General features: G+C 41.9%; 1 protein-coding gene across 3 annotated transcripts in view; it reads right to left on the bottom strand.

Annotated features, from left to right (window-relative positions):
• Positions 1-3,967: 3,967 nt before the first annotated feature.
• The window catches only part of LOC137281336 (metalloreductase STEAP4-like), a 28,797-nt gene continuing 5,812 nt past the window's right edge, over positions 3,968-26,952 (bottom strand). For 2 of the 3 annotated variants that reach the window (XM_067812510.1, XM_067812511.1), the window contains exon 2: positions 3,968-6,135. In XM_067812510.1, the coding sequence (XP_067668611.1) occupies positions 4,597-6,135 (1,539 nt within the window). In that variant the 3' untranslated portion in view covers positions 3,968-4,596. Of the gene's footprint in view, positions 6,136-10,307; positions 10,445-26,952 lie in introns of those variants that run through there. The other variant, XM_067812512.1, reaches the window with a different exon arrangement.

The raw sequence follows: 26,952 nt of genomic DNA on the forward strand, positions 1-26,952 counted from the left end.
ACGAGTGGTAAATAGTGCCCCTTAAAGTAGACTGGTTCCCTATTCCACCTCACTTTGTGTTATTTCTCTAATGTTGCATAGCTGCTGATTACAAGTGTGAAGATCAGTTTTGATTTCAGTAAACCATGCGCGTGGTACGTTATCGAGTAGTCAAGCTCGCTGACTTGGTTCCATTTCATGGTATTGTGTTGACCAATGCTCAGATAAATATTTCTGGACCGACCACTCACTTGGATACTGTCTCTTCACAATGAGCGGAAAGTCTGTGGTTCGATCCTCGCTTGTGTCAAACCAAAATGCAGTAAAATATGGTACTTTGTGTTTGTAACCAACTGATCTCGTTCTGGAATATTGCCGAGTGCCGTGTAAACTCGCGCAAACTGAAAGACCTACAATGGCTTCCACTGAGTCAAGGAATAGTATTCAAACTACTCACGTTGTCCACAAGCCCCCCAAGGGAGACGTCCATGCATTCTTTGAAAAACAGCTTGGTGCGAACAAGCCGAACCGGACATCATTGAGATCTGCAGAGTCAAAAGGAACCCCAGGGAGACCAGAGATTCAGAGCTCATCAGTGCTCCGCCCCACAAACCAAACCGAAGAGCTAGGACTGTGGTAAGACTAGATTAAGGGAGTTGTGGTCAGCACAGCGCAATGATAGATTTAAAGAACGTGACAATTGTTTTGGGCATTTTGAGGATAAAAGACGATTATCTACTTTGATCAGGGCCCGACTTCTCGAAACAAACTTAAGTCTGGGTTTTGACTTAAGTGAGTTTCTACTCAAGTTAGGGAAATTGCATTTCCCAGAATGTCTCGAGAAATCGGGACCTGGAGCAGGATACCTTGCACCAGCGTGTAAACTGTTGCTATGTAAACGAATTGGGCTGTGGGGTGGCCAAGTGGTTAAAGCGTTCGCTCTACACGTCGAAGTCCCGAGTTTGATTCACCTCATGGGTACAGTGTATGAAGCCCATTTCAGGCGTCGCCCACCGTGATATTTCTGAAACATTGCTAAAAAGGGCGTAAAGTTAAACTATTACAAATTAAATAGATTAAACTTAACAATAATCCCAATAAAAGCACATCACCTCAAGACAGCAGATAGGTAAAATGAGTAAAAGTCTCGTGTCTTTCACCTGTGATACGATGGGCTGTTCGCTACAAGCGCTACAAGCTGCGTTTAACCACATTCACACTCAGGATATGCTTCACTTCCGTCGAGTCCCTTTGAGAGATTTTACGAGAGCTCTCTGCAGTGCCAGTTCGTACTGTTTTCAGTTTAGTACATGGAGACTTCTAACGGAAATATACAACTGGCATGAAGGTACTATTTGTCACTAACGGGGTTTTCGCATTACATAAAGCAGTAATCTGAACCTAAAATAAATAATATATAGAGGATACTGAACGACCTTCCGTGTTTTCCCATTTTTATTAAACGAGCTAATGATTTGGCATCAAACGAGTGAAAGCCAGAGGAAATAAGGTACAAATCTTACTGTGAGAAGAACTTGAGGGTAATGCTGACCTGCCATTTGAACCGGTGAATCTGGATAGCCATAAACCGCTTTGAAGTGTGTCTGTCTACACTCGCTCTACTGGAACGGGTTCTGTTTGCTATTTGTCTGTTGACGAGATCCACCCACAACCCAATATGACACTAAGTTTTTGTGTTTAACGACAAAAAAATACCAAAAGATTAATTTCTGTCCTAGCCTAGGTTCTCTCTCTCTCTCTCTCTCTGTCTCTCTCTCTCTCTCTCTGTCTGTGTGTGTGTGTGTGTGTGTGTGTGTGTGTGTGTGTGTGTGTGTGTTTGTTTTATGAATAATACGTTTGTGCTGTCGTCCTCGAGGGCAATGAAATAACGTTAAGTATATTCAAAACGTGGTAATTTGATTGCTCAGAGGTAGTTTATTTTGCCGGTTGTTACATGTAAGTCTTGAATCTGTTTATGGTCATCAGTATCACCGATTGCACTGTCATAAGCACCGGCGTCAAGCTCGTCCTCCAGGGCAATTTCTCGATGTCAGTAGCGATCCTCAATTTCCATCCACCAGTCTGACCATTCCTTCTGGTCAACAGATGACAATCGTTCTTTGCAAGTCCTCTGTACAGAGGTCATTTTGAAATCTAAATTCTGGGACCCCATCCATTTTTTTTCAAATTCGACCGAATTTATTCTATGGCACTGAGATCGGCGTGATAAGGAGGTAATCGGAGGACAGCATGTCCACTGGTTTTCAGAATTTCATCGACATGATATCTATCACGCACACGTGATTTCACACGTGCAAACAATTCAGCCTTCAACATTGTATGTGTAAAAGGTATATCATGTCTTTGTAGCCACGATTTGATTTCATCTTTCCGATTCACAGTTATTGGAGCTTTGCCTACAGCGGAAGCTGTCTTAACCGGCACTCTTCGGAACTGAAGATATAATCCAATCTAGACGTGCCGGATTGGAGAGCTGATGATAAATGTACAAGCCACAAACCGGTGTTGACAACTTACCGGAATGGACAGATGCCGGTTTTGTCAGCTTCCACTGTATTTTGTTCTTTGTGGTAAGGGACATTGTCCATTATAACTACTGAGTACGGAGGTTTCGGATTACGTCCCTTTGTAAGTGCTCTCTTTAGAAAAGGCGAAAAAGGGTCGGTAGGTCACTTGAAGGTAGGGCTGTTTCAAGGCCGTTGCTAATGTAAATATGCCGTCTCATCTCTCTTGTGTTGTACTACTGCACTACTGAATTTGGGGGCAGATTAGGAAGTTTTTTTTTCTTGCAACGACTTGTTGAAATTCATTTCGTCATGGTAGCCGCCGCTCTTGTAACCCCTAACATGTGCCAGCACAGACTATAATTTATCTCGGACCTATCCCTGATGGTGCCCGAATGACGCCAAGTTCCCTCTCTACCTCAGTTTGCCAACATGTTAATACCGTGTGATGGGCGTGTACCCATGTTTCGTCGATGTATATGACTAGACGGTTTTCTTTACGGCTACGCACTTTCCCTGGGCTTGTGAACTTACTGGTACCCATCGCGGGAACGCATTTACCATCGTCATTTATTTGGCGCAAGGCACTGGCAAATATACCAGTAACATCTCTGCTGTTTTAGTCCATTGTGTGAGCTGTCGGAAATAGTACATATGTACTGATTGACATTGTTGGCAACCTCACTTGTTTGTGAAGGAATGATTTGACTCCGTTTATTTAGAATGCGACATCATCAGTTTCAAATACCTGCCGAGTTTTATACTCTTTTCACTGTCCACTGTACAAGATACTAGTATACAAATGTTCGAGCAGAAACACGATGCTTCCGAATCAGTACGTAAAAAGTGATTACTTCAAGGAAAAAAAATCACGTGTGCAAAGTTTTCAAACCTGTCCCCCCTTTGAGTAGGTAGTGGATTGGTTCCTGGCACGCTGAAGAAACTGATTATTATTATCAGACTTGTCATTCCTTTCGACAGTTATATCAACAAACAGGTACTATGTTCTGTTTAGGTCGATGGCTGCATGGATGTATTTAGTATCTCAGTTGTTTTACTGCTACATCTGTGATCAGTGGCGGTGGGGTAGCACAGTGGTTTAAACATTTGCCTGTCACGCCGAATACACGGGTTTGATTCCCCAAATGGGTACAATCTGCAAAACCCATTTCTGGTGTCCTCCGCCATGATAATGCTCGAATATTGCTAAAAGCGGTGTAAAAATAAAGTCACTCCCTCTGGTGTCGGAACCGATATTGCTGGAATATTGCTAAAAGCGGCGTTAAACAAAAGTCACTCATTTGATGTTAGCTCGGCTGGCGTTTATGAAAAGGGGTGTAAAACCCACTGACTTACGAAAATAACAGGATCGATCGGCTTATGCATCGATGCTTATGATGTCAATCACTGGATAGTCTTGTCAAGACTGAAATAATGAAACAGCCATGATCAACAACGACGGGATGGAAATCTACAGTGTATTGTATCACAGAAATGGTTATCACATTACTTATATACATCTATATACATGTAGTAGATACACATTTGCTTGTTTGATCAAGCAGAATACATTTTCATGTAAATGATTCGTACACAGAATCCATAATGGAAAACAGCGATATTGAAAATTTTTGTGATATTTCATCGAAAATAGTATTTTATCAACACTGAGGCTTCAAGATCCAGATTCTTTACTAAGATGCTAAGACCATGGGTTTGTTGGCTATACCGCAGAGATAAGTATATACGATGTGTATCGCTTAATGCCTTCCTCCACAAGTGGAAGAGTTGCGGTTAACTGATAAGAATATTGTACGTGGCCGTGAAAAATCTGAATGCCTTAAACAAAAGTTCAAAGATAAGATACACAGTTCTAAATACATCTGTAAGTCACAGTAACGCCTACAAAAACAAAAACAAAAAACACACAGGCTTGCGCTGGTCGGTGTTCAAGGCATGAACCACAAAACAATCCTGTCCAAAATCAAATGTAAAAGATCGCCGGCATATTACACAGCTACGGTTGAAGAGATGAACAAATGTGGAAGCGTTGCTGGATTAACCAGGTCCGGATTATGAACATCCTACTTTATTACACACCACAGTCGCACGTGGGTGTGCGTAAATTTGTTGACATCGACCCCGCATTGCATCCGCATTCATTCCGTATTCCCCCTAGTTTTAACGCAACATATTCGTCGCCATAACACTTGCTGTCTTTGCAGCGCGAGTGGGGTAAGCACGGGTGGTTGTTTCGCTCCCATCCTTTTCGTATTTTGGACACATATTTGTTCACGCACGGAAACAAGAGGACCAGTTTCATTACAAACACAGTGACTGGCAGTATAAGACACAGAAATGTAATGGAACCAAACGTTTTAGGAAATCCGATCTTCATCCAACCAGGAACTCCCATTATCATCACGTGACAAATGGAAAGGAACAGTACAGTGAAGCCGAGCGTTGATTGGACGAAACGCCACTCGCGCCAGTTCATGGAATCCCCGACAGAGGGCAGAGTTGTGGTTGCTAGGAGACAAAGAAGGATGAAGGCAATGATGCCAACGAGACACGCGGCCTCTCCTTTCCATATCATCCATGTCTTCAGAGGAAGGTGAAGGTCGCTAGTTAAGTTGCCTGGTATGGTAATGGCAGTGGACTGAAACCATGAACTGTAGTAGGTCGGGCTTAGTAACAAAATGGATATCAGCACATGAGCGAAAACGAGAATAAAACAAATGATACCCAATTGTTTTCTTGATTTTAGCCAGTAATCTATCCACTTTGGAAAACGTTTGTGCTTCGTTCCATAAATTATCTGCAGAAAGCCAGCAATACACCCAGGCATGTAGGTCAAGGCCATTAACGTAACGGCTGTCATGCACAGTGGTTTGTTTAACACTTTCACAAAAATCTGATCCCATCTATACGCGGTCCTGTCTATGAAATAGATGTACGTAATGTACAAACACCACAAGTTGAATATTGCAAACGTGAAGAATATTGGTACCTTCCATCCTGGGAACAGTCGAAGAACAAACGCCTCAATTCTACGCGCCGACGCCAAACCGCCAAAGTCTACAGGCGCAAAACCCATGTCACGCGCAATATTGCTCACTACATCTCGAGCAGTGACGTCATTTCCGGCGACGAAAACCTTTCTACTTCCGCCGGCGATGTCGTTTTCCATGACGTAAGCGGAAATTATGTTGAAAGCTTTGACGATTTTGGCTTTTGGTAGAAAGGTCATCAAATATTCTGAGTTGGACACTTTGCCAGAGATGTTTTCCCTGTTGGAGACATCAATGACAATTTTATCAGCGAACAAGTCTCCCAGAGGTGAAAACGTATCGTTGAAATTCTCCACGTGGACAGATATGAAAACAACGTGGCACAGTCGCACACATTCTGTTATGGTTGTCAGCCGAACGTTACACAGGCACTCGTCATATTCCGACAGTTGTCGGTACTCAGGTCTTCGACTGCCGATGATGACGTCATAGCCTGAAAATATCAACCGTTTCGCAAGAGCTCTGCCGAAATTGCCAGTTCCAATGATTCCAACTCTTTTGGCATTTTCTTTATCTTCTCTCTCCATCACAACTTCTGGTGGATTGGGTCTGCCGATAATCTGAATCAGAAATAAGGTATATGAGAAAAACGGTCATTTGTTATGCATTAGTCTGTCATGCAGGAACTGAAATAATTAAACCAAATATTAACCATGCATGTCTATATTTTTTTGGGAAGACAAGATGAAGAAAAATGAAGAAAGTCCTTGGGTCCTTTTTGTTATATTTAGTAATATATTTAGGAACGGTTTTTTTTCCGTAACATATGTACATTTCAAGCTAATGTTTTGAACATTCGCATCGCCATGCAGGGGTTTCACCAAAGACCTCTGCGTCCAAAACCTAGTGTATTGTGCGTTTCTAATTTCCCCTACTGGTTTTACAAATCTCCAGTTTAGTTCGGGTTTTATAAATACCCTATTTACTTCGGGTTTCTGAAATCTCAAAACGGCGGATTTTGTAAACGTAAGATTTACTTCGGATTTTCTCATTTGTAAAACCCTTGTTATTTAAGGTTCTGTGGATGCCTCTACTAGGATTTCGGCAAAGAAAAAGTTCAAAAGGCAAGTTCAAAAGTCTAAAATCCGATTTACCTCTGGCAGTCATCTCGTTCCCGGTTGACGCAAGGTGTGTTTAATGAATCATTAAGCCAAAGCCACGGGTATATTTGGTATAAGTTAACCCACAAACGATGATATGTGCTAACCAAGCACAGGCAAACTGTAGTGCAAATGGGTTGCGCAGCATTGAGAAAATGACCAATTTTTGTACATGCGAGCGAAGCGAGCAAAGGTTGGCTAAGTTAACCCACTAACTCCAGTCGAGCTAACTTCAAATGAGTGACTTTTGTTTCACGCTAATTTTAGCAATATTCCAGCAATATCGCCGCGGACACCAGAGGGGGCGAAGTTAGTTTTACGCCGCGTTGAGCAATATCCCAGCAGTCTCGTGGCGAGGGACACTAGAAATAGGTTTCACATATTGTACCCATGTGTGGATTCGAACCCGGACTCACGGCGTGACGAGCTGACGCTTTAACTACTATCCTACCCCACCGCCCCAACATCTAATGAAAAACATCAGACATAATTGATGATATCCACACATCCGGGATGAACAATATTCCCAGAATAACGGATACTGGACCGGGACATTGAAAACATCCGGATTTCAAACTGAAATACATGTAACACCCCAAGCAAATCTTACACGCACCTTATACTTACATACAAAATGTAGAAAAGTACCTTCAAGTGTATTCATGATACCTAAAATTACTTTGTAATCATGAGATTGGTATTACATTACTTTCGAAATTTCTCTTCACTGCTCATGATACTGCAATGTAATATGTTTCCGACAATATTACACTAGTGTAATACACAGCTTGACGTATGACGTCAAAATGGTTCAAAGTTGTGACGTCACAATGCTAATGTCGCTGTCGCAATTATATATAGAGGGGATACTAAACGATCTTCCGTGTAATACCATTTTTATTAAACGAGTTGATACTAAATGTTTAACCAGTTTAATACAAATGATATTTCACGGAAGCGAGTATAGTATTCTGTTTATTACTCGCCAACATAAATTGACAGAAACTGCAGTGAAATTCCCTACAGTGTGATTACTCTCAGCCTTCCGCGAGTCATGCAGGGTCTAGTAAAACTGCGACATCGGCATTAGCATCGTGACGTCACAACTTTGAACCATTTTGACGTCATACGTCAAGCGGTATTACACTGGTGCAATATTGCCGTAAAATATTACACTGTAGTATCTTCAACGGCCGAGTAATAATAGACCTTACTTGACTTGAGGAAAGCAGAGAGTCCTCACACTGTAGGCAATTTCGCCGCAGTTTCTGTCAGTTTATGTTGGCGACTAATAAACAGATACCTAATCATAAACTCGTTTGATAAAAGTGGCATGACACGGGTCGTTTAGTATCCTCTGTATATAATGTACTAGTTTTGCTCGACATCCACGGGCGGTGGAGTAGCCCAGTAGTAAATGAGTTCGCTCCTCACGCTAAAGACCCGGGTTCGACGACCAACATGGTTACAGTGTGTGAAGCCCATTTCTGGTGTCCCCACCGAGAAGCTGGAACATTGTCAAAGTGAGTGAGTGAGTTTAGTTTTACGCCGCTTTTAGCAATATTCCAGCAATATTACGGCGGGGGACACCAGAAAATGGGCTTCACATATTGTACCCATGTGGGGAATCGAACCCGGGTCTTCGGCGTGACGATCGAACGCTTTAACCACTAGGCTACCCCAGAACATTGTCAAAGCTATAACTTCACTGTCTACTAGGAGTAAGGAAATGAATGGTTATCCTCACACCTCTAGTGAGTGAGTTAGTGAGTTTAGTTTTACGCCACACTCAGCAATATTCCAGCTAAATGGCAGCGGTCTGTAAATAATCGAGTCTGGACAAGACAATCCAGTGATCCACAACATGAGCATCGATCTACGCGGTTGGGGACCGATGACATGTGTTAACCAAGTCAGCGGGCCTGACCACCCAATCCCGTTAGTCGCCTCTTACGACAAGTTTAGTCACCTTTTATGGCAAGCATGGGTAGATGAAGGCCTATTCTACCCAAGGTAGACCTTCACGGGTCCCCACACCTCTAACGTGATATGGGTGAGAGAGCATATTTTTCGCCGAATACTCCTGGAAATAATCGAGTCTGGACCAGACACCAGTGGTCAACAGCATGAGCATCGATCTACGCAATTAGGAACCGATGACATGCGTTAACCAAGTCAGCGAGCCTGACCACCCGATCCCGTTAGTCGCCCCTCGAAAGGATAAGCGTAGTAACATGATAAGAAACAATATAACATGTCGTATAACCGATGTGAAGGACACAACACACGGACCCAAGTCACCCCTGTTAGGAGCATGTACATCTGAAGGAAAGTAATATAGTTCCACGTGTAATGTCGAATGTAAAGTAATAAAGGATTATGTTTTAAAGTATACTGCAATAATCCAGGAAAATAGCGCACTGCCACGTACGGTCATTAATCTAAAATGTCAACAGTTTTTATAATGCCTTTTCTGTCGTGTTGCGTGTTTTGTGAGTTTGTGTATATACTACACTTTGTTAAGTTTGACCTGATCAAGTGAATACTAATGCATTGCGTGACCGTGTCATAACTGGTTGGGTCTATTATTATGAAGGGGTGCACCTTTTTCAGTCAATTGTCAACATGTCCGAACAGTCGAGTCAACATTGACGCTTGGCATCTAACTGTCGAGAAGTCGTCAGCAATGTGTTAACTTTCTTTAAACAATTACCAACAGATGGTTTAATGTTTCCTATTCGGGCTTTTAGGCAGCGAGCTCCCCTATTTAGTGAAGTTAACTAGACCAGCCGTTTGTGCCATTTGACCTCCAGGGTCATGCATATGTAGAGTAGCTCAGGTCAAGCTGAAAAATCTGTACCCATCAAATGTACAGACTCGCGTAAAACATTCACTGTGTGTTATATACGGTTACATCGACGACCGATTTCTCCACTGACCTGGGGTACCAACTGCGAACGTTATGCAAATATCGTGCGTGTGTACAGCTGAGTTTTGGTGAAAAGTTTTGTTTTGTTTCACGGAGTTCCATCATTTTATTGGACTCACGATAATAATCATTTTAACGTTACGAGTTTATTTTACAAGACATCAATTCATAAGCAAACAGTTCTTTAAACAGTATGGAATATTTTGGCAAAAACTAGTATAGAACAGTGAGATGAATTAAGTGGCTACATTTACACTAGTGAGTTAAAACTTTCGATGGGTTGTGTATTACAACACCCTACACACGTCTGATACACGGGGCGTCAGAATACAAGATACAAGTTGTTGTATGAATAAATGACACGAGTTCCATCTAATATGGTGAATAATCATCTCACTACAACCGATTACAAATCGCTTCACGATACTCCGCGGCTCACCTGAACCGTTTCTAATCCAATGCAACTACAATGCTAGTCTGTCGCTTAGACCCGGAAACACGTATCCCTAATACAGCATATGCAAATCTAGAATACGTGGCACTTTCAGATTTCTGAAATTTAAACGTCTTTGGTTTCGTCTTTATTGTATTTTATAAATATAATTAAATAACTATTTCGGTAAAATCAGAGACTATATTATATTATTTGGTCTCTAGTAAAATATGCTCATTACAAAGACTAGATGATATTCACAATGCCTACCTTGCTGCAAAATACTCGTTCACTGTAAATCACGTTCACAGTGCAGTTACGCAGTGTCACTACTTCATATTGTCGCCTTGCGATAGGTAACGGAAAACACCGATGGGATCCGAAAGGTCCGAATGAAGAGGACAGTGGGTTTTATATCAGCGCAGAGGAAAACTGATAATTGTTCTGAGGTGGCTCAAACTGATATGATACTCCACTACAGCCGTCAGATCGTCGATAAGAAACAAGGAGAGTTCGTGACGAGTTGTGAGCGTGGCCTCATTTCCTGGTCTCCATCCTGTTTGTAGGAATATATGAGACGCCATTTCCACGTTACGAACAAGCCAATCCGTGATTCAATTCAAAACATACGCACGTCATTGTTGTATGCCTCAGGCATGTATTTCCGATTGGGTGCGACAAGGGAAAGTGCTTAGTCATTTAGTGATAGTGTTAACCGCGGAAGGTTCATAATTATTTTCCTTTGACATTCAACATGTACATATATTTGCATGCTTTGTTATTTGAACGTGGTAAGGAAATATAACATTTGTGTTTGGGTGGTGGTTTTTATTTTGTTGTTTAGTCGGGATATTCGATATGTTTTGTCTATATACCGCTATTTCAGTTACCGTATTCACTGTTCAACGAAAAGTAGACTAGCGCTAGTCCCCAAGAGATTATTTAGTTTGGATGCTCTATATTTTCTAATTAGGTCCAGTTTGTAGCAAATATGAAATATTGAGAACTGCATTGGGCTTCTAGGCTTCAAAGAAAGCTATAATCATTAAATATTTACGTACCCTCGGAAAAAATAATATATCTTGATTGTACGAAATAGTATCAACATGAATGTTTCACTCATCGATTTAGTATCTTTAACGATTTATGTCATCGTATCCCATTGACGTACACAGATGCTCATAAGAAATCGTGTAAATACAATATATTTATATTTATATATTATATTTATATTTATCATGGTTATTCGTACTTTCCACAAATACTAACGCATATGATTTATTCATGTCAGTGTTGACTCATGTATGATGTCTTTAACGTGCTACAGTCGAGATAAATATATATGATCTGCGCATGCCATGCTGAATAAGGTTATTTTTATTCATCTGTTTATTTGACGTGAGTGACTTTGGTTTTGCTCTGCAGTATTTCAGCTATAAGGCGGCGGTCGGTCTGCAAATAAGCGCGTTTGGACCAGACAACCCAGTGATCAACAGCATTAGCATCGATTTGCGCAATTGGGAGTCGATGGGTGTGTCAACCGCTAATCGTTTCAAACATGATTCAGTAAAGATCAATTGTAACCCGGATCGTAACTGTTATTTTTATCTGCTTATCTGAAGAGTTCATGTTATAATATATCTGACTTGTCATGGCGATCGTGCGATGCGGTTCACTCGCACTTAGCCACAGCCTAACTGAAAAAGTTTTGTTAAAACAACATAGCACTATGGCTAGGTGAGAGGCAGGAGCCAGATAATTAGCATTAGCCACTGAAGCGTGAGCCTTTTAATTAAATTTAATTAGTTATAGTCTATATCTACAATGCGACACGATTTAAGATGTATGCAAGTGTGTGCGTGTTGGTTTGTAATATCAATATTCAGTTTAAACATATTTTGTTTCTCATTTATTGTCCACAAACTGGATCGGCAAACAAGCAAAAAGCTTATATTAGCGCCTATCCAGACAAAATAACATTTAAGCGACTTGCATTCATAACATGGTTACAAAAATGCATAACGTCATAAATAACACGGAGGATACAATACACATGAATATAAACATCCAAACAGCAAACATACATTTAGTTCTGCAAAAGCCAGATGAAAACGAAACATTGATTACCTCTTCTTGAAGTGGTAATAAAGTTATGTAATGATTTAAAATGTTTCTTCCAGTTCCTAAGTTAGGACATACACAAAGACAATGACGGGGGTCCTCGAAGGCAGCTCCACAAGTACAAGTAGTTATTGGATATTATAATTTGATGTAATCTTATTCTTGAATTCATTTGGTGATCGTATAGGTTCATCGGGCAAAGAATTCCACAGTTCAATAGTACTGATAAAATGATCTTTCTTGATAATCAGTATTTGTAACTCCTTCAACAATTTATCTTTGGTGAAACTTTATCAAATACAGAAGTCACCCTTGCACCCCAATTTGTGTGTTTTTTTTAACCAAAGACCCAAATGTTTATGCGTGGAATAATAATTATTTTTGCACAAATAATCTTGTCACTGCAATTACTAATTGAGCATTTCCTGAAAGTGAGAGGACACCTGCGATGCATTTGATATGAGGGGCCATAAAACTACATGAAAACATGTATGACAATAAAGTGAATGAAATTGATCAAACAAAGAAACAAACTGGCCAGAAATATCGACAGGAAAATAATAAACGCAAATAGGCACCTGCAACATGACCGATCTGATGCTGCTCGGGCTGACTCGACGCTTTGCAAGATAACATTTTCACACATGACACGTGTGTGGTGCGTCATTGTTTACAGTGAGTGAGTGGGTGAGTGAGGCACAGTTACTTTAGTTTAGTTTAGTTTAGTTTAGTTTAGTTTAGTTTAGTTTAGGTTAGTTTAGCAATACGCCTTCACCGTGATCGACGTACACACAGACGTAACCGTATCATCACACCTGGTAATTAAGGCTGTATCTGATCATACGTGGGCTATCAACGTCACACATCAACCAGATAAATATCCGGTAAATAGGTAAATTGTCGCGTTATACAATGTTCTATAGATAAGCTTCGATCCATTCAATGTTGTCATGTCTATCTGCTGGAAAAATTATGTAATTCTTAGAAAGGCGGGTAGTGTGATCTAGTGGTTAATCTAACTACGCCGAGTCCCAATATGGGCACAGTGTGTGAAGCCAACGTCTCTCGCCATGCTGTTGATGACATATATATTGTTCAAAATGGATACGCATTATTTCAACCTACGTCGATAAATACGTGACTAAAGCTGTATTGGATAAGTACGTGAATAAAGCTTTATTTGATAAACACGTGAATAAAGCTTTATTGGATAAATACGTGACTAAAGCTATATTGGATAAGTACGTGAATAAAGCTTTATTGGATAAACACGTGAATAAAGCTTTATTGGATAAATACGTGAATAAAGCTATATTGGATAAGTACGTGAATAAAGCTTTATTGGATAAACACGTGAATAAAGCTTTATTGGATAAATACGTGAATAAAGCTATATTGGATAAGTACGTGAATAATGTTATACTGGATAAATACGTGAATAAAGTTATATTGGGTAAATGCGTGAATAAAGCCTTTTTGGATAAATACGTGAATAACGTTATATTGGGTAAATACTAAACATGACATATCTGTACGTGACATGTGCAAGTAACAGGAGTGGAAAGTTTGTAACCGATAAAACAGTAATCAGTGTAAAGAAAGGGAATCGAACCCTTATAACTATAACTTTCTAGTGTCGTCATTGATGACGCACGACATTAATTTATCTTTTCAACTTACTTGCGCACGTGTCAGTCCTCAAAATTACATCGGTTCACATTTGCAACCAGGCTCTGGGTAAAATATCAGCTGTTAAATATGTTCCCTGTCAAGTTGAAATTGACAAACATAATCCAAAGTCTGAAATCTGTATCCAGGAAATACAATGCTTTCTTAATGTTTATTGTAACATATGTCATTAAACTTAATGAGCAGTTGTACAAAGACCTCAAGCCTGGCTAGAGGCGATGTCTGCGTCACGGAGTGTGATTGATTAGTGTCCTGGTGAATCACACCCCTTGTGTTTGAAAAGGTGCTGCAAGGAAGGTGGTTGATGTCAACGTTCACGTTAATTAAAGTGATAAAGTGTGATTGACGCCACTAAAAGATGACGGTACTAAAAGCCGTCAAGATGTCTGGCGTTGTTAAAAGTCACACAGATAGTTGGCGTTATCAAAAGTCATCAAGATGTCTGGTGTTACTAAAAGTCACTAGGATGGCTGGCGTTATCAAACGTCACACAGATAGTTGCCGTTATCAAAAGTCACCAAGATGTCTCGAGTTATCAAAAGTCATCAGGATGTCTGGCGTTACTAAAATTCACCAGGATGGCTGGCGTTATCAAACGTCACACAGATAGTTGGCGTTATCAAAAGTCACTAAGGTGTCTCGAGTTATCAAAAGTCATCAAGATGTCTCGAGTTATCAAAAGTCATCAAGGTGTCTGGCGTTATCAAAAGTTATCAAGATGGTTGGCGTTATCAAACGTCGTCAAAACAGCTGGGTTGGCTAAAAGTCATAACGATTCTGGCGTTATTATTAAAGAGAGAGTGAATGAAATTAGGTAAGGCCAGACCCAGATATAAAATATGGGGGAATACAGAAACAATAATAAAGGTTGTTCATGAAACACATCAACACGGATATGGCGTTCATAAACCCGGAACCATAATCTGGCAGAAATGGGATTGGAACCGGGGATCATAAATTTCTGGATCACCTCTGCACATACAACTACTGTGCCTTAGACACGTGGCAAAAGGAATAAGTGAGATACCATATAAGCCAGTTTACAAAAGAGAATGAAACATGCGTACGCGTGGTGCTTGGAGCTGTTTTTCTAAACATACGGTAGAGATTTCGAAAAGTGTTTCCATGTTTGATCAAAACTCACAAACACTGAGTATTTTCTGCCAAACAACCAGGTGCATACTTTCTTCGGTACGTCAGTCTATGTGCATGCGCCTCTCATTGTTTAGAGAATAGCAATATGCATTGAGGGAAGGGATTTCGATCAGTCTCTTTGTCCCCAGCTGCACTACTGACGAATTCACGTTAAATACAAGCAAAACAAACTTCTTTCTTTTATCAAATATCACATCAAAATAAATTTTCATTTTCATTTTCCGACCCTGTCATAAACGCGTACGTTCCTTCTAACATCGCGTTTCCAAGGTTACGTACAATCATCCCACATGCTCGCTGTTTCATTTCCAACCAGCAACTATCTTAAACACACAGCAAAACCATTGTGATTAATTTTCTACATACAACATGACACTACTGACCTACATTCAACAGTAACGGTGAAGCGAAGCTAGGGTCAGTTCTCGATAGCAGACACGTTTGTATACTGGTGACGAGAAAAAATGGAACGTGTTGAAGGTTCAGAGTGTCTACATGTATTTGACTTGGCGAATTTAATGCAGTACGGCGAAGGCTCGATTTCTGTGAACATATATCTAAAATTTCACTTGGGTGGGTTATAAATAATTAATATTTTAATTTGCTATTCGCTTTTAGCAATATTGCTGCAATATCACGTACTGCAGAAACAAGGTTTACATATTACCCCCTTGCGGGTATTGTACGCGGAGCTTGCTGTGAACTATAGGCTACAGAACTACTAACCGGATCTATAATGGGCTTGAAATAGAACATAAAACTTCCACTAATGTAACTGAAGTACATGACAGCAGTTGTGTCATTAATTAATCGTGTGCGTGTGTGTGTGTGTGTGTGTGTGTGTGTGTGTGTGTGTGTGTGTGTGTGTGTGTGTGTGTACGTGAGTGCGTGTTTGTGTGTCTGTACAATAAAACTTACACATCTCACTCATATATCTATTCTCGATTGGAACATGCAGGTTAAAAAAACATACTTTTTTGTATTTTCCATTGTGACATGTCAACGATGAAATCAAATTGCCACTGATGGAATATCTACGATAAAAAACAAATATCCTGCTCTGTTATATATATTCCATAATGGTATATCAACGATAAAAACAAACATATTGCCACTAATCGAACATCTACGATAAAACAAATATCCTGCTCTGTTTTCTACATTCCATAATGGTATATCAATAAAAAAAACCCACTGCAGTCGTAAAATAATAGTCAGCTGAGATACTAATTACACCCATGCGGTTGCCCTAAAAGCCTAGGTAATAGAACAAACATATTTTGTGACAAGCTTAAATAGGACTCTGATACTCGCAACCGATGCGACTCAGCCCGGAAGTATAAGATACTGAATCAAGTGGCCAGTAAACGTCAGGCCTACCTTACCTGCAGTGAGCGTGTAAATGAATGGCAGTTTGACCCCACAGACATGCTGAAGTGCAAGCTGAACTGTCGACCTTTGCTTGTTATTGTTTGGTTGGAGTTGTGTAATTTCTGTTAAATGGGCTGCTGTCTGCCCGTAGGAAACGTCATGACGTATTTCACAGCATGTTGGGGGATAATGGGGCACTAAGCGTAAAATGTGCGAATTACGATCCGTTTAAATAAGGAGGTTAGAATAAATGGGGCGTTGGCTGTCAACACATCTGTCAAAGTCGGGATGACTTGTGGTGTAGAGCTGCACGGTGTTAAGCGTGTGGTTGTGGTTGAATCGTCGTCATCATCATCTAATCAACCATGCTATCGGTAGATATCATCATCATCATCATCATCATCATCATCATCATCTTTTGTTCGTATGTTATCATCAGCATCACCATCCTGAAGAACTATGTCCCAGTCGCCCCGTGTCCACCTCAGTACTTCATCGGCACCGTATATACCTCCAGAATTACTGGCGTCCTCATCGGAGTGAGTGAGTGAGTGAGTGAGTGAGTGAGTGAGTGAGTGAGTGAGTCAGTCAGTCAGTCAGTGAGTCCGTCAGTCAGTCAGTCAGTCAGTCAGTCAGTCAGTCAGTCAGTCAGTTTAGTTTTACGTCATACTCAGCAATATTCCAGCTTTTGGGCGGCGGTCTGGAAACAATCGAGCCTGGACCACACAATCCAGTGGTCAACAACATGAGCAATCGGGAACCGATGATATGTGTCAACCAAGTCAGCGAGCCTGACCACCCGATCCCGTTAGTCGTCTCTTACGACAAGCATAGTCGCCTTTTATGGCAAGCTGGGTTGCTGAGGATCTATTCTACCCCGGGTAGACCTTCACGGGTCTCCTCGTCATAAGTATCATAATCATTATCATCACAAACGTGCTCAACGTTCTCGTAATAAGCGTTTAAAACAGCACCAGTGAAAAACTGCACTAATGTTAGTATTAACACAAAGTTTTCCTAAACAAACTTGTGTTATTTATTTTCAAAAGTGGAGCTGCACTGCAGAAATTAATAACAGCGGCAAATGAATACAACTGATCTGTCAATCATCTGCGTCTCTAATTCTGACAATACCAGGATCAGGTAAACTAGCATCAGCTGGAGTTCACTTGCTGCATGTGTTACTGCATCAGCTGGAGTTCACTTGCTGCATGTGTTACTGCATCAGCTGGAGTTCACTTGCTGCATGTGTTACTGCGTCAGCTGGAGTTCACTTGCTGCATGTGTTACTGCATCAGCTGGAGTTCACTTGCTGCATGTGTTACTGCGTCAGCTGGAGTTCACTTGCTGCATGTGTTACTGCGTCAGCTGGAGTTCACTTGCTGCATGTGTTACTGCATCAGCTGGAGTTCACTTGCTGCATGTGTTACTGCATCAGCTGGAGTTCACTTGCTGCATGTGTTACTGCGTCAGCTGGAGTTCACTTGCTGCATGTGTTACTGCGTCAGCTGGAGTTCACTTGCTGCATGTGTTACTGCATCAGCTGGAGTTCACTTGCTGCATGTGTTACTGCGTCAGCTGGAGTTCACTTGCTGCATGTGTTACTGCGTCAGCTGGAGTTCACTTGCTGCATGTGTTACTGCGTCAGCTGGATTTCACTTGCTGCATGTGTTACTGCATCAGCTGGAGTTCACTTGCTGCATGTGTTACTGCATCAGCTGGAGTTCACTTGCTGCATGTGTTACTGCATCAGCTGGAGTTCACTTGCTGCATGTGTTACTGCATCAGCTGGAGTTCACTTGCTGCATGTGTTACTGCATCAGCTGGAGTTCACTTGCTGCATGTGTTACTGCGTCAGCTGGAGTTCACTTGCTGCATGTGTTACTGCATCAGCTGGAGTTCACTTGCTGCATGTGTTACTGCATCAGCTGGAGTTCACTTGCTGCATGTGTTACTGCATCAGCTGGAGTTCACTTGCTGCATGTGTTACTGCATCAGCTGGAGTTCACTTGCTGCATGTGTTACTGCGTCAGCTGGAGTTCACTTGCTGCATGTGTTACTGCGTCAGCTGGAGTTCACTTGCTGCATGTGTTACTGCATCAGCTGGAGTTCACTTGCTGCATGTGTTACTGCGTCAGCTGGAGTTCACTTGCTGCATGTGTTACTGCGTCAGCTGGAGTTCACTTGCTGCATGTGTTACTGCGTCAGCTGGAGTTCACTTGCTGCATGTGTTACTGCGTCAGCTGGAGTTCACTTGCTGCATGTGTTACTGCGTCAGCTGGAGTTCACTTGCTGCATGTGTTACTGCGTCAGCTGGAGTTCACTTGCTGCATGTGTTACTGCGTCAGCTGGAGTTCACTTGCTGCATGTGTTACTGCGTCAGCTGGAGTTCACTTGCTGCATGTGTTACTGCGTCAGCTGGAGTTCACTTGCTGCATGTGTTACTGCGTCAGCTGGAGTTCACTTGCTGCATGTGTTACTGCGTCAGCTGGAGTTCACTTGCTGCATGTGTTACTGCGTCAGCTGGAGTTCACTTGCTGCATGTGTTACTGCATCAGCTGGAGTTCACTTGCTGCATGTGTTACTGCATCAGCTGGAGTTCACTTGCTGCATGTGTTACTGCATCAGCTGGAGTTCACTTGCTGCATGTGTTACTGCATCAGCTGGAGTTCACTTGCTGCATGTGTTACTGCATCAGCTGGAGTTCACTTGCTGCATGTGTTACTGCGTCAGCTGGAGTTCACTTGCTGCATGTGTTACTGCATCAGCTGGAGTTCACTTGCTGCATGTGTTACTGCGTCAGCTGGAGTTCACTTGCTGCATGTGTTACTGCGTCAGCTGGAGTTCACTTGCTGCATGTGTTACTGCGTCAGCTGGAGTTCACTTGCTGCATGTGTTACTGCATCAGCTGGAGTTCACTTGCTGCATGTGTTACTGCGTCAGCTGGAGTTCACTTGCTGCATGTGTTACTGCGTCAGCTGGAGTTCACTTGCTGCATGTGTTACTGCATCAGCTGGAGTTCACTTGCTGCATGTGTTACTGCATCAGCTGGAGTTCACTTGCTGCATGTGTTACTGCGTCAGCTGGAGTTCACTTCCTGCATGTGTTACTGCATCAGCTGGAGTTCACTTGCTGCATGTGTTTACTGCATCAGCTGGAGTTCACTTGCTGCATGTGTTACTGCATCAGCTGGAGTTCACTTGCTGCATGTGTTACTGCGTCAGCTGGAGTTCACTTGCTGCATGTGTTACTGCATCAGCTGGAGTTCACTTGCTGCATGTGTTACTGCATCAGCTGGAGTTCACTTGCTGCATGTGTTACTGCATCAGCTGGAGTTCACTTGCTGCATGTGTTACTGCATCAGCTGGAGTTCACTTGCTGCATGTGTTTACTGCATCAGCTGGAGTTCACTTGCTGCATGTGTTACTGCGTCAGCTGGAGTTCACTTGCTGCATGTGTTACTGCGTCAGCTGGAGTTCACTTGCTGCATGTGTTACTGCATCAGCTGGAGTTCACTTGCTGCATGTGTTACTGCATCAGCTGGAGTTCACTTGCTGCATGTGTTACTGCATCAGCTGGAGTTCACTTGCTGCATGTGTTACTGCGTCAGCTGGAGTTCACTTGCTGCATATGTTGCTGCATCAGCTGGAGTTCACTTGCTGCATGTGTTACTGCGTCAGCTGGAGTTCACTTGCTGCATGTGTTACTGCGTCAGCTGGAGTTCACTTGCTGCATGTGTTACTGCGTCAGCTGGAGTTCACTTGCTGCATGTGTTACTGCATCAGCTGGAGTTCACTTGCTGCATGTGTTACTGCGTCAGCTGGAGTTCACTTGCTGCATGTGTTACTGCATCAGCTGGAGTTCACTTGCTGCATGTGTTACTGCATCAGCTGGAGTTCACTTGCTGCATGTGTTACTGCATCAGCTGGAGTTCACTTGCTGCATGTGTTTACTGCATCAGCTGGAGTTCACTTGCTGCATGTGTTACTGCATCAGCTGGAGTTCACTTGCTGCATGTGTTACTGCGTCAGCTGGAGTTCACTTGCTGCATGTGTTACTGCATCAGCTGGAGTTCACTTGCTGCATGTGTTACTGCATCAGCTGGAGTTCACTTGCTGCATGTGTTACTGCATCAGCTGGAGTTCACTTGCTGCATGTGTTACTGCATCAGCTGGAGTTCACTTGCTGCATGTGTTACTGCATCAGCTGGAGTTCACTTGCTGCATGTGTTACTGCATCAGCTGGAGTTCACTTGCTGCATGTGTTACTGCGTCAGCTGGAGTTCACTTGCTGCATGTGTTACTGCGTCAGCTGGAGTTCACTTGCTGCATGTGTTACTGCATCAGCTGGAGTTCACTTGCTGCATGTGTTACTGCATCAGCTGGAGTTCACTTGCTGCATGTGTTACTGCATCAGCTGGAGTTCACTTGCTGCATGTGTTACTGCGTCAGCTGGAGTTCACTTGCTGCATGTGTTACTGCATCAGCTGGAGTTCACTTGCTGCATGTGTTACTGCGTCAGCTGGAGTTCACTTGCTGCATGTGTTACTGCGTCAGCTGGAGTTCACTTGCTGCATGTGTTACTGCGTCAGCTGGAGTTCACTTGCTGCATGTGTTACTGCATCAGCTGGAGTTCACTTGCTGCATGTGTTACTGCGTCAGCTGGAGTTCACTTGCTGCATGTGTTACTCTAACTGCATCAGTAGCCCGTAGCCATAGTGACACCCCCCCCTGCCCCTCCCGTTGCCTGTGTCTACCTTTGTGGAGGAATGACACTTTGATCAATCACTCTGATTTATGAGATGCGCAGTTAACAATAAACACGGAGACAAGGTAAGCGCTCTACCCTGTAATTTCCTATAAATTATAAGCCTGTAATAACGGGCTTTTGAACAGCTTCACGGTACTGCTTATTTAGTTTTGTTCTCACGCCGGTTCGGCACAAAGTGAACCTGATATTACTTATGTAGATCGATGTTCATGACGTTGATCACTGAATTGTTTTGTCCAGATTCGATTACTTATAGACCGCAATCATATAGCTGGAACAAAGAACAATACGGTACGTAGATCTGATCTTTGTGGAATAGTCTGATTCATAAATTGGCTATATTTATTATCTGAATTATACTCATGCGCCTTGACAACATGCACGCAGATTATCTAGATACCAAAGATGCCTTTCCTTAAACCGAGGATTTAAATACGTTGCGCCGTTAAACTTGAAACTGCATATAACGAAACCCATTTAAATCGGCAGTACTGTTCGGTATGAAATCGTCCGAAATAAGGAATAATTATAATATGACGTGATGACCCGTCTTTCATGCCCCTGAAAGAAACGGTCAGTAATGAGGTGTACGGTTAAAAGAGGTTTGTACAAAATTTTAATGGTCTTCCGCTGAAGGATAGAGGAAATATCCGTAAGAGCCTGAAGTGGAAGATACTTTAAGAATGAATCAGTCATAACATCAGTCATCGATATTGACAATTATCTGGACAATTGTTTGTTTGTTTGTTTGTCGAACTCAGAATTCCAGCTATAATGCAGAGGTCTGTAAATAATGAGCGGACCAGACAACCCGGTGATTGACATTATGCATATCGTGCTACACCATTGCGATACTATGACATGTGTCAACCAAGTCAGCCTGACCGCCAGATCACGTTGGTTGCCTCTTACGACAAGCATGGTTTACTGAAGACAATTTGAAACAGGATGTTTAGGCGTACAACAAAAATGGATGCCAACACATGCATACAATCACAACATTACCTCCTTAAACGAGCCCGTTTATCCAGCCTCTTTCAATCCGAACAGAGGAAACTGTCTTGGATTAACGAGTTGTCTCGTTGAAACGCAAGAACAGCCCAGCTTCGTTTAGGTTTGAGAATAAAGAACATACACGCTATATCTTGAAGTGATGTGTGACCCCCTCAAGTTCGCTAGTACCGACAACACACCCTGTCATGTGAACAAATATTTGCACGTTTCGAAATACCCCGCCCGTGCTCATTACTCAGATCCGTGAATAGGAGGAACAAGGGAGGTAATCGAGTACATTCGATGACATAAAAACACGTACTGCACGTTCCGTTCTGAGAGGATTTTCCAGTTTAGTGTTTTTCGGGGAAAAACCGTCGATTTACAAGGAAAAATGATTTTTCAGGCCCCAAAACAATTATGAGGGTTGCACACAATAAAGACAGGGGTGGAGAGGGGAGCTGGGGAGAGGGCGGGAATGCACACATTTTATTTTTACGAGAGTTTTAAAGGTTACTTAATAAACAAGGCGTGTTAAGTGATTGGGGTTGGTTACCGGATCCGCCTGTCCTATCACATCCGTCACTATGTGTAGATGGCGTACTACAACTAGTTTCGTCGAATACAAAACTACTGTTATCACGACCTCAAGGGGTGAGAGGGGGGAAGGGGGGCATTATTTTAATTTGTTACAACCGTAATTTCTTATACGCACTTCAACAAAAAATATACACAACTGGCTGGAACACAACAAAACAACAGATGTCAGTTCGTCACCAATCTCTATATTTCAGAGGTCGCCATCTTTACGGTTTGACACACTGTAAGACACACTGTTAGGGCGGATATTCCAAGAATCATAATCGGAGAAATCTAGGATTCGAACTCAGAAAGGTTATACTGGACGAATTCCTGTCCCTTAAATGAAAGGGCCACCCGCGACTGTGTACCCAGGTGACAATCTCTTAATTCTAACAGACCAATATCCACAAATGCTAGCATCAGGCCTCTATTCAAATTCTCAATAAACCCTGTTAACAATATCATCGTAATTTCTCATTACACATTACATGGATATGCTATGATATAATATGCATTGTTATGATTTGAGAATACCCTGGACCTTCACGGTAGAATATGATACATGTTAAAGTATCAGCCTCGCTCACTACCTCACAGACCCGTCAAGGTCCCGGGGTAGAATAGGCCCTCAGCAACCCATGCTTGCCATAAAAGGCGACTATGCTTGTCGTAAGAGGCTACTAACGGGATCGGGTGGTCAGGCCCGCTGACTTGGTTGACACATGTCATCGGTTCCCAGTTGAGCAGATCGATGCTCATGTTGTTGATCACTGGATTGTCTGGTCCAGACTCGATTATTTACAGACCATTTCTACATAGCTGGAATATTGCTGGAGTGCGGCGTTAAACAACTACCAATCAACCACCTGAACAGACATCACAATCCGAGGTCGTTAAACTGGCCTCAAACTGATCTAAAAAATCAGCCAATGTGTGAACGACAGCACAACAATATACAACATTCGTGTACAACTGACGCCTGATAAACACGTTGATATAAACAACCGGATGATACTCACGTAGTTGAGCTGACAGTAAACGAGGTTACAGTATTGACACGAGGCACAGCTGTGATCCGTTCTGAAACTTAACCCTTACAGAACTCGAGCCGGTTTCGTCACCCAAGAGTTGATTTAGAACAGATTGTGCGTTCGGGCGAATGTTTCATGTACTACTAGTTTGTGAATATTCTTCGGTCGGATGCCTTAGTGTGTGACTTTACTTTTACAGCGTACTCAGCAATATGCCATCAATATGGCAGCAATCTGTAAATAATCGAGTCTGGACCAGACAATCTAGTGATCAATAGCATGAAAATCAATCTGCGCAATTTGGAACCGATGACATGTGTAATCGGCCATGTCAGCGAGCCTGACCACCCGATCCTGTTAGTCGCCTCTGTGGCAAGCATGGGTTGCTGAAGACCAATTCTAACCCGGACCTTCACAGGTCGGTTTCTTTCAATTTATCTAAGAGGAACGACATCTCGCATGTTGTTTCTTGTTCTGAGAACTGTGACAGGTTGCCTACACACCTGATCAATTAATTTAATAATATGTTATAATTTACTTAATTCATAATTGTGAGTAGAGTTCCATTCTGTGCACAGACAAACTGTTGCTAAAACAGAGTTAAAATAACGCTTACAATGGTGTATGAAATGTATTTTACGTGAGGGAGGGAGAAGGGGGAGGGGGTGTTACTCTGTTGTAATTTTCAGCACCTGCAGACAAAAGAATTTACTTCAGAATGTGCCACTTCTTATCTCTAGTCTACAGACGTAAACATTATCATTTATGTTTATCAATACAAACAACATCAAAGAACCTTCTATACAGGATATCCGTAGTAACAATGGCTTGTCTGTTTGTTGTCCAGTGTCGTGACGTCAGATTACAGTTGTGACACTACCCGGAAGGGATGAGAGGCATTGTTCCTTACTCAGAAATATTTGTGTATTCAAATAACATAGGTGTGACAGGTAAAACGTTACGCAACACAGCTGCTGAAATGACTTGACATGATATTTTATTTCTGTGTAGATTTCGTTATCTGATAATACTTTTTTTTTACTTTCTTTGTTATTAAAAGTAAAATAACCGAGTCTTAGTCTTAAGTACGATTGCATTTACACACTAGTTTCTACTCGGACCTTTACGTGTTATACACGTGCTTAAATGTGGTGTAACCTAGTGGTTAAAGTGTTCGCTCGTCACGCTGAAGATCCGGGTTCGACTCGCCACAAGGATAAATTATGCGAGGGCCGTTTCAGGTGTCCCTCCGCCGTGATATTACTGGTTTATTGCTACAGTAAGTGCGGCTAAAAACTAAATTCACTCACTCTCAGCAATCTGTCATTTTTTCAGTCCATTGTCCGATTTCAGTGTTTCGAAAGATGACAATACAAAACATAAGACATCTTTGCCTTACATTTTGATAACTTGCGATGGGGCATAATGTTCTTTAACGAAAGACGTGACGTTTGCATTTCAGGAACTTAGTACAATAAAGACTTCAGCACAAAGACTATTTATTTGTTGATTCTGCCCACACAAGCGGCATACAGGGTCACGTGTTCCAGCTTCACTTCAGACCGTTACTCTGCCCTTCACATTCTCACATACCGAAACATATGTCTCATTAACCTATTCAGCCCATGACCTACTTTTCAGCCGATCAGAAATTTCTCGTGTGAAAGTGAAAATAGACACCACAAACAACTTTGGTTAAATTGAATTTCAATGCCCTGTTTCATAAGAAAATGGTATTTACAAATGAACTTTAATTTTAAACTTTGATAACACCGTCTTTCTATACTTTATGTAGAGGTTCAAGCAGCATACCTTAACTATGGAATCGCAGACTGCCCCTGCCTGATGAGGTCGTAAAATGATTCACAATGCATCTGGCTCACTGGTTACTCCTGTTACGTTTCTTCTGCGATTATTCAGCGATGTTCTTTAACGGACAATGAGGTTGATGTAATATCAGTACCGTACCAGAATGCCACACTTTTCTAGCGGCAGAGCCTCGTTTTGAGATTTCCATGATTTCCAGGTTTCCGTTTATCAGAGCTTAATTGCTGTATATGACAGAACACGCTGCACGACGTGTTGCAATATACAAGTGCTTATAGATTTATCAAATCATTCTGATTAATAGTTATGCATCCAGTTAAATGACATAGTCTAAAAATTCTTGACCGGTTACAGAGCTAAGCTGCGCAATATGATGGAACACAGTCAACAGGATATTTAGACATGATTGATAACACAACGTTTTGGAGCGTGTGTTTGCTCCTTCTTCAGTAGGGAGTACCAAGGGGGATATATATAGAGAGGCGCTACAAACGAAATATGTTTAACAGTGTTGGTGACTGAAAATATAATACAGGCATGATACCAGTAATGCACTAAAACAACATGGTAATTGGCTTGATGGAATTCAACACAAATTACAAGAGGCCAGTGACATAACGTTGTGTTATCCACAATGAAGAACGTAGCATCCATAAATCTGACTTCTCTTATGCTTTCGACTTCTACATGCCCTTAAAAGATTTAATCGGACGTCCACTTAATGTTTGCACTTGAACAAAAAAAAAACAGTTTTAGCGCTAAGTCAATACCAATGTAGATGTGTGAGTGAGCTTAGTTTTATGTCGCTTTTAGCAATATTCCTGCAATATCAAGGCGGGGGACACCTGAAATGGGCTTCACACATTGTATCCATGTGGGGAATCGAACCCGTGTCGTGACTAGCGAACACTTTGACCACTAGGCTACTCTAATGTCACAACACAAGGGTATGCGAGTTACGGTCACCTGACACCAAGTTAATTTAATACAACGCTGAAATATGGTGAACGAAGAATGTTGTACATTGTTAATGTATTTAATTACGCTTATATACTTAATTATAGTTATAAGTCGCGATGAGAAGCGTTTCGTTTCGTTTCGTTTCGTTTCGTTTCCTTTCCTTTCCTTTCGTTTTGTTTTGTTTCGTGTTTTCACAGCAGTTTATCTTTGGTAAGTCTGAATGTCCAAGGAACATTGTTAAAAGGTTACTGTAAAGTAGGTATATGAAGAATGTCAGGCAGGGAACAACAAGTACCAGATTTTAAGGTCTCTTGATATGACATCTTTTGGTACGGGATCGAACGTTCCGCTCTCCGGTGGACGCTCTAACAACCACTACACAGCGGTGGTTCGGGTTGCAAAGAACTCAAAGGAAC

The sequence above is a fragment of the Haliotis asinina genome, chromosome 4 (genome assembly GCF_037392515.1).
Source record: "Haliotis asinina isolate JCU_RB_2024 chromosome 4, JCU_Hal_asi_v2, whole genome shotgun sequence".
NCBI classification, from domain to species: domain Eukaryota; kingdom Metazoa; phylum Mollusca; class Gastropoda; order Lepetellida; family Haliotidae; genus Haliotis; species Haliotis asinina.